Here is a 13,632-nt window from a genome sequence, read left to right as displayed (position 1 = left end):
AGATTTTAATGACTACACATCCAAACGTCCATAAGTCACTATGCTCCACATTCCTGTCATTCCAGCTCTGCGCGTGCCATCATTGATTTAACACAACAGCGCGAGCAGCTTATATTCGCCTCAGCCAGTCCGGGCAGTATTGTATTCCTTTTGTTTTCGTTCTTTAAAAGGTATTATGGCAATATCTGACTTAATTTAGATGAATAAGCGTGTTCTGATTTCGTTTCCATTCGCTTCACGTACTGGAGTGTTTTACCTGGCTTCGGCTAGCAGGCTAACTAGTTTAGCTATCTCGCGAGTTAATCGATACCCAGCTGCTCAAGAATACGAGGAACACCTCATGTGTCGTTTCTAAAAGGTTATGGCATATGTGTACTCGTGACACGTGAGTATAATGCAGTTTTAACCACCGCCGTTGTGTTTTCTTAATGTTTGTTAACATTTAACGTTACTGTACAGCGAGATGTTTTGTGTCAGTGCTAACTGGCTAGCAGATGTGAGAACTGGTAGAATGAACAGGGCGGATAGAGGGAAAACTCCTTAAAATAAACGTCTATAAATGTGATAAACATTGATGGAGTTGGTTTAAACCATTTGTTTTGAGTTTTAACACACCGATGTATAAGTTATTCAGAGTGAGGAGAGAATGAGTGACGGGCTCTCAGTGGGTGTATTAGAAACACTCTGCTATCTCTACACACACAACCAGCTGATATTCCAGTTTAGCGAGTTTCTTTTAAAGCTTCTCTTTAATTTTTCTTGCTCAGCTAACGGAGATTAATGTGATTACCTTTGCGTATAACGTCAACGTTTAATAATCAAAGTAAAATAACACGATGTGCTGAGCCGTGGCCTGTTTGGCCTGTATTTGTTGGTGTTGTGGACATTGATGTGTCAGTGACAGTGCAAGTGAAGTTGTTCTCCTGCTGTACAAAGGGGCTGTGATCTCGGGTTGGACCTTGTGGATGTTGTGAAAGGCAAAGTGAAGCTGAAGACCAGATGTTCCTCTGACACTAGCAAAGATGATGCCTGTGAGTATCCCTTCTCTTATTTTGTCAGAAATGAGTTAAAACAACGCAGTTTGTTTACATAATACAATATGGTTCACGTGGCGAGGCATAAGTGTGATTCTTATAGCAGTGTAGTTAAAAATGTTAGCCCACATCACTACATTTTCTTTGTTTATCGCATAGTATAGTATAGTAGAAAGTGCGTACAGTATCTTGGTTCAAAACACTGACAGTAGTTTGAAGTTTGATTTGTTGAGAAAGGTGTGGTGGGTTTCCTAGAGCCATGCCAGGGGATTCATAATTGGCTAACTTACTTTTGAAAAAACTGTTAATGCTGATAGGGTTTAAGATATATAGAAGAATATCCTAAGTGCAAGAACATGTGCCTCATGCTGTGCTGTTTTAACTCCACTGATCATTTAGCTTTTTAAATACAAAACCTCTGTTTGAGATTGAAAACAATGAGTCAAAACAGATCGGTTTGAAATTTATTTTTGTGACAAGGCTTTTGTTCATCCTTTGTGAAGGAACTCCCTTTTCTCTATTCTTTCCATGTACTAATTGCGGCTATTAGTTTAATGATGTTGATGCGCAGTTGCTCATTAAGAGAACGGTTTTTTTTTTCCTTTCAGCCTAATGCATCAGTAGTTTCCAGTAATGCAAAGTCATTATTGACATTTTTGTTTCCCTTCCTCAATTCTCAAAGGATCTCATGATTTTACTGCTCCTTTTTATTTCCACTTTGAACACAATTCCAGTGAAGGATGAAAATCCGTATTATCTTTTATTATCCGCTTTAAAATGTGAGAATTTGTTTTTAGGCGACATGATTGTTTACAAAGACTTTTAGTATCAGATAATTTTTATTTGTTTCTTGCTTTACATCATCTCATTTGTTTCAAAACTGCTTCACAGAAAATCATTGGGTTGTCACAACCTCTTAGACCTAGCAGGTGAATTACTCTGAGATCACATATTAACTCTAAAGGAAGCATTGTATCATTAAACATTAACTTTGTTGAGCACATTTAACCCACAATGTTTTAGGTTTATCAACAAAATTGTATTTTGTGACCTTGATTTTGCCTTTTGCTGCGACCTCTACAGATGTTGATCATCTGAGTAATTATTAGTTTATCACAGCACAGGTCCCACCTGTTTGTTTGTTTCTTATTCCACTGACAAATCAAAATGCAATAATTACATGTACCTACGCCTAGTAACCCAAGCATGTGAAGATTATGTTTACGTCTTTCCCCCTGATGTGGCCAGTTCTGTTATGATTGCTGTCCTTTGACATCTGGATAAGATCATGTTTTGCTGTAGCATAGAAGGAATTTGATATGTTGCAAGTTGCAACTACACAAAACAACAGTAAAATGTGATTGTACTGATTTGGATTATAGAGCGAAAAGATGTGTTCCGGCCTGCCTCGTAGATATAAGTAGCCTAGGTATTGATGGTGGGTGGGAGGGAGCCTAGTATCCTTGTATCTCAGTATCCTTGTGCCTGCCTATAAAGTGAAAAAAGCACACATTTGTTTTGGAGGACTCTCAAGGCTCAGGTTTACCTTTTTTCATGTTATCACACAGTTGAGCGCACAAGCCTTTCAAAGTGTACTCCGTAATTGACCTTTCTTTTCAAGCGCATCACTTGCACATGCGTTGTTGTCCATGCACAAGTCCACATGGACACAAAAATCAAGCTGCATGTAGTCCACATTAGTGGACTGTAATAGAGCTGCACGATTCAGAATAAATTGTCAATAAATTTTTTTGTTTAAAATAGAGATCACGTTTCTCCCATGATTCTGAATAGACAACTAAACAAAATAACATTTAATTTGCTAGAGGTTCTGACAAAATGTTAATTATTGCAGTCTGTTTAAATGATTTGAGAGAATTATTTTTTTTTTAAAAAGTGGTTTGAATGAATGATTCAATGACTCGCTCATAAAGACGTCACTTGTTTCATGACTGGATGAATCAGCATTTTTGAATGACTCTCTTGAATGAATGATTCAATGACAAATACATTTTTATTTATTTCTCAATCTATTTATTTTTGCCAATAGGGGGGTCATTTCTCACCCCCTATACTGGTGTAATTGATACAATCTTTATTTGAGGTGTCAAGTTACTTTCAAAAGGTAATTTGCTCTATTATGATCAATTCTATAGACATCAGTGTTTATATCTGAACCATAAACTTTTATCCCAGTACGTCTGTGATAATTTGAATTATTGTAACAGAAATAATGATACTGTGTGGTTGAAAAGACTGTTTGAAGCTGTTTCATACATGACAACTGCTCTCTCTCTGGGTCTGTGGCAGTTTTTTGGGCTCAACGGTGCTTTTGTGAGTGGTATATGATTGTACCGTTGTTTTAAACAGAAGTTTCATCAACTGTTATGATGGCCATGAAATGCACTCCCAGAGGGTATTAGAAAGCAAGGTTGTCTTCCCGTCAAACCCTGAACTCTCGTTTGATTAACCCAAACCTTGCTTACTCAAGGTATGTATGCTGGTTCCAAAAATACGTCCTGAAGTAAGTTCAGCCGACCCAGAGTGTTCATGGTTTAACACACAAGACATTCTCAACAGAGCGACGTATCGACGAGCCACCATGGAAACGGACGCTAAGAAAAAGTGCGCCATACTACTTACTTTTGTTTAATGGCTATTTACATACTTGGTGCATATCGCCACCTGTTTGGTGGTTGTGCAATCATTTTTCAATATTCTTTAATCACTGTTAAACAGAACTATATTGTTTGTTGGATGCTAATTATATAATAAAAAGAAAGACTAATTAAACTAAATAACACTCTGTGCTTGCAAAGATAACATGGCCATATTAAAAGTTTTTTTTAATGCTTTGTCATTTTGCCTCCACGTTGCTTAAAAGGTAAGATATATCGGTAACACTTTACAATAATGTTAATTTGTTAACATTAGTTAACTACCTTGGTCAACATGAACTAATAATGCACAATACTTCTTCAGCATTTATTAGTCTTAGTTAATATTACATTACAATACATTAATTAAAATTTCAACATTTACTGATATGTTATTAAAATCAAAGGTTTCATTTATTAACATTAGTTAAAGGGTAACTAAACCCTAAAACAACTTTTTTTAGTTAATGATCTGTAAGACTGGGGCTTTATTAATGCTGTTTATTGATTTCTTGACATTTGGGTATAAAGTGTTTTAACTATACAATATATGGTGTAAAAACGTCTGAGTGCTGCTCTCTTCAATTAAGTTGAATGGTGGCTACTGCAGTTGAATTTTCCTATTGGAAGTTGTGGTGTAACCCTGTGACGTAAGAGGGCACCAGCTAACCACGCCCTCCACTGGACTCTGCCCACTTTTCCAGCATTTTTCAAATATTGCCAGTGGGTGGAGTCAGGCTCTGACCAGGGGTTGAGTTACCCTAATGCTTTGTGAAGTGTGAACCAACATGAACAAACAATGAATAGCTGTTTTGTACTTTACAACATTAACAAAGATTAACAAATACTGTAACAAATGCATTGCTCATTGTTAGTTAATACATTAACTGGTAATTAATTAACCTTATTGTAAAGTGATAATCTCCTACACCTCAGCCATTAAAAAGGAGAGAGATGAGACTGCTTGAAATTAACAACACTCTTCCTAGTTTGGAAAGAACTTACCAAAATTCTAAATCACCGGATCACTACAAAGAGATATTGAAGCTTAAATATGAATACAATGATATTATGAGTGGCCAAGTTAAGAACTTACTTTTGAAATTAAGGCAGAAACACTTTGAGCTTGGGGATAAACCCGGTAAACTATTATCACAACAGCTTAAAGGTGCCCAGGCTTCAAGAGCAATTCGTGGTATTAAGTCTAAAACAGGCATTCTTCTAACCAATCCTGCTGACATAAACCGTCGTTTCAGGGAATTCTATTCTGAGCTTTACTCTTCCAAACACAATGTTTCACAATCTAATCTGAATGATTTCTTTGACTCTATATCATTGCCCAAATTGAGTGACACTGCTACGAAATGTCTTGATTCAGACTTTACGCTGCAGGAAGTCACCAATGCCATAAAGTCATTTCCATTAGGCAAGGCTGCTGGGCCCGATGGTTACTGCGCAGAATTCTATAAGAGATTTTGTGATATTCTTGCACCATTTATTCTCAGAATGATGCATAATTCTAAAAGTAATGGAAAACTGCCAAAAACCCTTTATGAAGCAAACATTTCTTTAATTTTAAAAAAGGGCAGAGACGAAACTGACCCTGCAAACTTTAGGCCAATTGCACTTCAAAACTTTGATCGCAAAGTAATAACTAATGTCAGGCGGCTGCTCAATACTATTTACTCTGATTTTAGTGGTACTAAAGGAGCTTCTATTTTGTCCCTTGACGCACATAAAGCTTTTGATCAGGTCGAGTGGCCTTATATGTTTGAGCCACTGCGCAGGTTTGGATTCGGGGAAACTTTTATCTCTTAGGTGAAACTGATATATGTAGAACCGTGCTGTTCTGTTTTGACGAATGGCGATCGGTCAGCCCCTTTTTTTTTTGCAACGCTCGGTTCAGCAAGGCTGTCCATTGTCTCCGGCACTCTTTGCTATTGCACTGGAGCCGCTTGCTGTAACAATAAGAGAGCACCCACAGGTGAAGGGGCTTCAGGTTGGAGGTGTGGAAACGCTTATCAGTTTATATGCTGACGACGTAATATTGTATCTATACAATGCTGAAAAATCAGTTCCCCCTCTTCTCGAGTTGATAGTCTTTTGGTAAAATATCAGGGTACACGATTAACTGGTCAAAGAGTGAGTTTGTGCCTCTTTCCAGTACTTATTCACCAGGTTTTTTACAAAGTATTCCATTCAAAATAGTTAATGATCATTTCACCTACCTTGGTTTGACTATACCTAAGGATCCAAAACTAATATTTAAATTAAATTTCGCAGAATTTATTTCAAAATTAAAACAAAATATTGAATGTTGGAAAATTCTTCCCTTATCAATGATTGGACGCATAAACTCAACTAAAATGATCTCCCTTCCCAAATTTTTATACTTATGTCAAAATCTCCCCATTTATCTCACTGCAGCCTTTTTTAAAGACTTGGACTCAATTATCTTGTCTTATATTTGGAATGGCAAAAATGCCAGAATTTCGAAGGCACACTTGCAGAAATCTAGATTAGAGGGAGGGTTGGACTTGCCTGTATTTAAACCCTATTACTGGGCTGCCAATGTTAGGGCATTAATGTTCTGGCAACAGGGATCCCTGGATAATCAGACGCTTACAACCCCTTTGTGGCTTAAGATGGAGGCCAACTCTGTGAATAATTCTTCATTGCCAGCTATGTTATTTTCCAAGTTCGAAAAGCCAGAGTCCTATAAGAATTTATGCTTTGTGGTAAAACAGACAGTAAGAATTTTAAACCAGGTTAGGTGCTTTCTAAAACTACCAAATACATCAGTACAAACACCTATATGTTTTAACCATTGTTTTTTGCCTCCCTGGCATGACATATCGTACCATGACTGGAGAAAGAAGGGCTTGGTCTCAGTTAACAATCTGTACATTGGTGGTAAATTTGCATCATTCAACCAACTGAAAGGAAAATATAATCTCTCTAATTCCCATTTGTTTCGGTATTTGCAGGTTAGGCATTACACCCAATCAAAAATTTAAGATTTTCAAAATCTACCCCTGGAGCATGAAATTTATGATATTTGTAAGAGCCCTCCTTTCTCCAAGCGTCTTATTTCGAGAATTGTACGTCTATTTGATGACTGTATTGCTGCGCACACTGTGAAAACTAGGGATACCTGGAAAGAAGAGTTAGGTGTGGAACTATCTGAATCCATGTGGAACACCTGTTTGTCTAATATTCATTCCTGCTCTATAAACAGCAGACACCAATTAATTCAATTTAAGATTGTCCATCGCTTACATTATTCCAAAGCCAGATTACATAGAATTAGGGATGCACCGATCCACATTTTTTCACTTCCGATCCGATCCCGATACCTGAATTTAGATATCGGCCGATACCGATACTATTCCGATACCAGAGCTGTGTTTGCTTTAATATTTTTGTTATCATTATTGTTTATTTTATATGATGCTGAAATAAACTTCTCTCAACATGCAAGTATGATATGTATGTAGGCTATGTATGTATGTATGTATGTATGTATGCATGTATGTCCCAAAAGGCAACTTGAGGTAAATTATAAGATCAGAAAAGGAAGTAAAAAAACAGGAAATACTGTTAACAGGAAAAATCCCATTCTGAAAACAAATATGCAACTTTAAGGGTTTCAAATTGATTGTAATGTCAATATTTATTACATTCACAAAATGTCAAATACTAGAGTCTTGAAATATAAGAAAAGTGCCAGTGTAAACAGCTTACACACACACACACTATCTGAAGGGTGTTCCTCGCTCCGATGCAGTAACTCTCTCGATGAATGCTCGATCAACATCAGCATCTTGCGAACAGACGGATTTCACCTCAGACGCGCGCCAATTTCGCACTGGACGCGCGCGAATGGATTCAAAATATTCAAGCGTCCAACTAGACGCGAATTTGACGCGCTATTCGCGTTTGGTGTGAACGCACAGTAACGTGGTGCTTTTTTAAATGTTTGATTGCGTTCGCTGTGTTGTACGACGCGAGGGAGCTTTAAAGAGCTCTGAATCACGGCTTTGCAAACATTGCATTTAACGTTAGCTGTCTTGCGGCGTTTCCAGTGTTAAGTATTTACACAAAGCGGACATGTGGCTAGCCGCAAACTGCGGAACGGATTTCTCTCATAACTCTGTCTCTCATTAAGCCGCGCCTCCGTTCAGGAAATCCATTCCGCAGTTTGCTGCCAGCTAGCAGACTCGCCGGCGGGAATGACTTTTGGAGTCATTTCAGCAGACAACATTAAAGCGCAGACATGACTCATGGTCATGGTCATGGATATCGGATATCTCCGCAGGTTGGATCGGGAAAATCCGATACGTGAATTACTCTGGTATCGGGTCCTGATACCGATACTGGATCGGATCGGCCCCATCCCTACATAGAATATATCCATCAGTCTCCCCAGTGTGTGACAGATGTAATATGTCAGAGGGTACACTGTCCCATGCTTTTTGGGCCTGCTCTTCATTGGTAAATTTTTGGTCTAAAATATTTGACTGGTACTCCAAAGCATATCAGAGGCCCCTTCAGCCCGAGCCTGGCTGCTCACAAATAACAAGGACAATTCCAACTATAATGCGGCAACCATTGGAACAGGGATTGATAGTTGCCAAGAGACTGATATTGAAGGAATGGAAGTCTTCCATTCCTCCTTCCTTTCAGGTATGGGTCACTGACATGCTATCCATAATACAAATGGAGAAACTCCGCACCAGTCAAATGGACACATTTTTCCGTTCTTGGAACCCTTTCTTAACTCATTTTGAAAAAGCTAAAATACAGTAAACTAATTGTGTTCCTGTATTAACAACCTTTCTTCCTACCGCTGTACTAAATAAGACTGTAAACAACTGGCAATAGCTGTATCTGAGCCTTGTTTGTTTGTTTGTTTGTTTGTCTGTTTAATTTGAAAATGTAAAAAAAAAATAAAAAAAAATAATAATAATAAAAAAAAAAATATATATATATATTTAAAAAAAACTTATTGTAAAGTGTTACCGATATATCATATCGTGTGTATGTACAGTGAGGAAAATAAGTATTTGAACACCCTGCTATTTTGCAAGTTCTCCCACTTAGAAATCATGGAGGGGTCTGAAATTGTCATCATAGGTGCATGTCCACTGTGAGAGACATAATCTAAAAAAAAAAAAAAACAGAAATCACAATGTATGATTTTTTTAACTATTTATTTGTATGATACAGCTGCAAATAAGTATTTGAACACCTGAGAAAATCAATGTTAATATTTGGTACAGTAGCCTTGGTTTGCAATTACAGAGGTCAAACGTTTCCTGTAGTTTTTCACCAGGTTTGCACACACTGCAGGAGGGATTTTGGCCCACTCCTCCACACAGATCTTCTCTAGATCAGTCAGGTTTCTGGGCTGTCGCTGAGAAACACGGAGTTTGAGCTCCCTCCAAAGATTCTCTATTGGGTTTAGGTCTGGAGACTGGCTAGGCCACGCCAGAACCTTGATATGCTTCTTACAGAGTCACTCCTTGGTTATCCTGGCTGTGTGCTTCGGGTCATTGTCATGTTGGAAGACCCAGCCTCGACCCATCTTCAATGCTCTAACTGAGGGAAGGAGGTTGTTCCCCAAAATCTCGCAATACATGGCCCCGGTCATCCTCTCCTTAATACAGTGCAGTCGCCCTGTCCCATGTGCAGAAAAACACCCCCAAAGCATGATGCTACCACCCCCATGCTTCACAGTAGGGATGGTGTTCTTGGGATGGTACTCATCATTCTTCTTCCTCCAAACACGTTTAGTGGAATTATGACCAAAAAGTTCTATTTTGGTCTCATCTGATCACATGACTTTCTCCCATGACTCCTCTGGATCATCCAAATGGTCATTGGCAAACTTAAGACGGGCCTTGACATGTGCTGGTTTAAGCAGGGGAACCTTCCGTGCCATGCATGATTTCAAACCATGACGTCTTAGTGTATTACCAACAGTAACCTTGGAAACGGTGGTCCCAGCTCTTTTCAGGTCATTGACCAGCTCCTCCCGTGTAGTTCTGGGCTGATTTCTCACCTTTCTTAGGATCATTGAGACCCCACGAGGTGAGATCTTGCATGGAGCCCCAGTCTGAGGGAGATTGACAGTCATGTTTAGCTTCTTCCATTTTCTAATGATTGCTCCAACAGTGGACCTTTTTTCACCAAGCTGCTTGGCAATTTCCCCGTAGCCCTTTCCAGCCTTGTGGAGGTGTACAATTTTGTCTCTAGTGTCTTTGGACAGCTCTTTGGACTTGGCCATGTTAGTAGTTGGATTCTTACTGATTGTATGGGGTGGACAGGTGTCTTTATGCAGCTAACGACCTCAAACAGGTGCATCTAATTTAGGATAATAAATGGAGTGGAGGTGGACATTTTAAAGGCAGACTAACAGGTCTTTGAGGGTCAGAATTCTAGCTGATAGACAGGTGTTCAAATACTTATTTGCAGCTGTATCATACAAATAAATAGTTAAAAAATCATACATTGTGATTTCTGGATTTTTTTTTTAAGATTATGTCTCTCACAGTGGACATGCACCTACGATGACAATTTCAGACCCCTCCATGATTTCCAAGTGGGAGAACTTGCAAAATAGCAGGGTGTTCAAATACTTATTTTCCTCACTGTATATACACTCACCTAAAGGATTATTAGGAACACCTGTTCAATTTCTCATTAATGCAATTATCTAATCAACCAATCATATGGCAGTTGCTTCAATGCATTTAGGGGTGTGGTCCTGGTCAAGACAATCTCCTGAACTCCAAACTGAATGTCAGAATGGGAAAGAAAGGTGATTTAAGCAATTTTGAGCGTGGCATGGTTGTTGGTGCCAGACCCAGACGGGCCGGTCTGAGTATTTCACAATCTGCTCAGTTACTGGGATTTTCACGCACAACCATTTCTAGGGTTTACAAAGAATGGTGTGAAAAGGGAAAAACATCCAGTATGCGGCAGTCCTGTGGGCGAAAATGCCTTGTTGATGCTAGAGGTCAGAGGAGAATGGGCCGACTGATTCAAGCTGATAGAAGAGCAACTTTGACTGAAATAACCACTCGTTACAACCGAGGTATGCAGCAAAGCATTTGTGAAGCCACAACACGCACAACCTTGAGGCGGATGGGCTACAACAGCAGAAGACCCCACCGGGTACCACTCATCTCCACTACAAATAGGAAAAAGAGGCTACAATTTGCATGAGCTCACCAAAATTGGACAGTTGAAGACTGGAAAAATGTTGCCTGGTCTGATGAGTCTCGATTTCTGTTGAGACATTCAGATGGTAGAGTCAGAATTTGGCGTAAACAGAATGAGAACATGGATCCATCATGCCTTGTTACCACTGTGCAGGCTGGTGGTGGTGGTGTAATGGTGTGGGGGATGTTTTCTTGGCACACTTTAGGCCCTTTAGTGCCAATTGGGCATCGTTTAAATGCCACGGCCTACCTGAGCATTGTTTCTGACCATGTCCATCCCTTTATGACCACCATGTACCCATCCTCTGATGGCTACTTCCAGCAGGATAATGCACCATGTCACAAAGCTCGAATCATTTCAAATTGGTTTCTTGAACATGACAATGAGTTCACTGTACTAAAATGGCCCCCACAGTCACCAGATCTCAACCCAATAGAGCATCTTTGGGATGTGGTGGAACGGGAGCTTCGTGCCCTGGATGTGCATCCCACAAATCTCCATCAACTGCAAGATGCTATCCTATCAATATGGGCCAACATTTCTAAAGAATGCTTTCAGCACCTTGTTGAATCAATGCCACGTAGAATTAAGGCATTTCTGAAGGCGAAAGGGGGTCAAACACATAGCACATTGCCGCGATCGATTCTCGATGCGCTCTTGCCAAGTATCGATATTAAAAGCCGTTAGGGCGGGCGTACACGGTGCGAGTTCGGACACTCGGGAGGTCGTGAGATCAGTTTAACTGATGATCGCGTCAAAGCAGCTGGTACAAGGCACGACTGTCCTGCATGAATTTTATCAGAGAGAGAGAGAGAGAGAGAGAGAGAGAGAGAGAGAGAGAGAGAGAGAGAGAGAGAGAGAGAGAGAGAGAGAGAGAGAGAGAGAGAGAGAGAGAGAGAGAGAGAGAGAGAGAGAGAGAGAGAGAGAGAGAGAGAGAGAGAGAGAGAGAGAGAGAGAGAGAGAGAGAGAGAGAGAGAGAGAGAGAGAGAGAGAGAGAGAGAGAGAGAGAGAGAGAGAGAGAGAGAGAGAGAGAGAGAGAGAGGTGCTTGTAACGTGCTCGGCTTGTAATTCCTCTCACACGCTACGAGCTGCGACCATGCGAGCATCACCGATTCCACTCGATTTCTCCCGAGTGAAAAAAATGTGACAACAGTCTGACTGTTTTGTTGCAACTGATAAGACACAAGTTGTTTTTGTTATTGTGTTTCATCCAAAAACGAAATGGAGATTCATTTTCCTAATTAAAAAAAAAATCTTTTTATTTCTTAAAACATGATATATTGTGAGTTATTACTGATAATATATCGATTATCGCAGTATCGCCATATCGTGATATTATCGGTATCGTGAACAATGTATCGCGTATCGTATCGTATCGTGAAGTACCCAGTGATTCCCAGCCCTAATATATACATATCACACAGAAGTTATTTTCAAAATATTTTCTTTCTTTCTGTTGGTCAATGCAGCAAATTCACATGACTAACTTGAACCCTATGTAAAATATATATGTTGGGAAAATGTTCACCCTCACTTGAAACATCCAATCGCAAGGACTATTGAAATGGCTGAATTTTGAATGCAAATTCTTATGTTTTGTTTAAGTAATGTGGAGTGTCTGCTCTACCTAATTTGACTTTTTACAGGCTATTTGTTAGAATATTTGATTGGTTTGCTTTTAGCTTAATTGCAAAATCGGCTTTTAGGTACCACACCATTCATTTTCTACTTATTGATTTAAACTCTAGCCTCAATTGTTTACTGTTGAAAGCATGATTAGATCCGCAGCTGCTTTCAAACAAAGGATGTTAGGTTCGGTTTCCTGCATGCTGAAGCCCCTACACCTTCTCCCTATGCTGATGTTGGCATTGTTAATGTTAGCTACAGCCACTAAGCTGCCTGTGCTGCAATTGGCTGACAGCCATGGAAACAGCCAAATGAGGAGTAAACGGCAAACTCACAGCAGGGTGTGGTTGAGTTCAGCATAAGTTTAGAGCTGTACATTAGATTATGGTCCTATATCTTTATGCCTGCTTGACTGTTTGTATGTAAAACCAGGGGCTAAACCGGTGTGCAAAAACCTACACAGAGTGAGTGATGAAGAATAGTGTTGTCAAGATACCAAAATTAAGTCTTCGATACGATACCTGTCTAAAATATCTTGATGATAATACTGAAATGATACCACGGCAAAAACCTAAAACAACAGAAAAAGTAATTGAAAAATAGTTGACAGAACATGGAACTTAAAATTCTTTGTTTTATTTATTAATTTAAACAAGATAAGAGAGGTGTTCGCAACATTGATACAAGGATCAAGCCAAATTAAAGTTATCAGTGCTCTCAACTGCCTCAAACTCTGATTGTGAAAAAAGTTTGCTTGACACAAATTGCACTTGTTTGACATCTATTTGAGGGCATGAGCATCATGAAGGACAATCATGTTATCAATCACATTCATTCTGTCATTGATTTTGTTTACGTTCACTTAAGACACGGAATACTTGCTAATACGGGAATTTTGACATTAATTCTGTGTGTATTTGACCAGTTAAGTGCAATGGAGAACTGAATTCTGGACAGCATGCCATTGTGGCTTTCTGCTGCTTCGAGTGCACTTTGCACGCATCAGGTGTGTTAGACAGCGCTAGCATTGCTTTGAGTTTTTGTCCCGTTTTCTCATTCATCCATTTTTCGATATTGTTCTAAAGTGA

At 39.3% G+C, this 13,632-nt stretch overlaps 1 protein-coding gene across 2 annotated transcripts in view; it reads left to right on the top strand.

Moving 5' to 3' along the window:
- The first annotated feature begins 16 nt into the window (after positions 1 to 16).
- Positions 17 to 13,632, top strand: part of ppp1r13bb (protein phosphatase 1, regulatory subunit 13Bb) — a 62,583-nt gene continuing 48,967 nt past the window's right edge. For both annotated transcript variants that reach the window (XM_084091909.1, XM_084091908.1), the window contains exons 1-2: positions 17 to 385; positions 937 to 1,031. In XM_084091909.1, the coding sequence (XP_083948035.1) occupies positions 1,023 to 1,031 (9 nt within the window). In that variant the 5' untranslated portion in view covers positions 17 to 385; positions 937 to 1,022. The remainder of the gene's footprint in view (positions 386 to 936; positions 1,032 to 13,632) is intronic.

The sequence above is a fragment of the Abramis brama genome (assembly GCF_963993115.1).
Source record: "Abramis brama genome assembly, chromosome: 18".
NCBI classification, from domain to species: domain Eukaryota; kingdom Metazoa; phylum Chordata; class Actinopteri; order Cypriniformes; family Leuciscidae; genus Abramis; species Abramis brama.
This window is presented reverse-complemented; position numbering and strand designations above follow the sequence as displayed.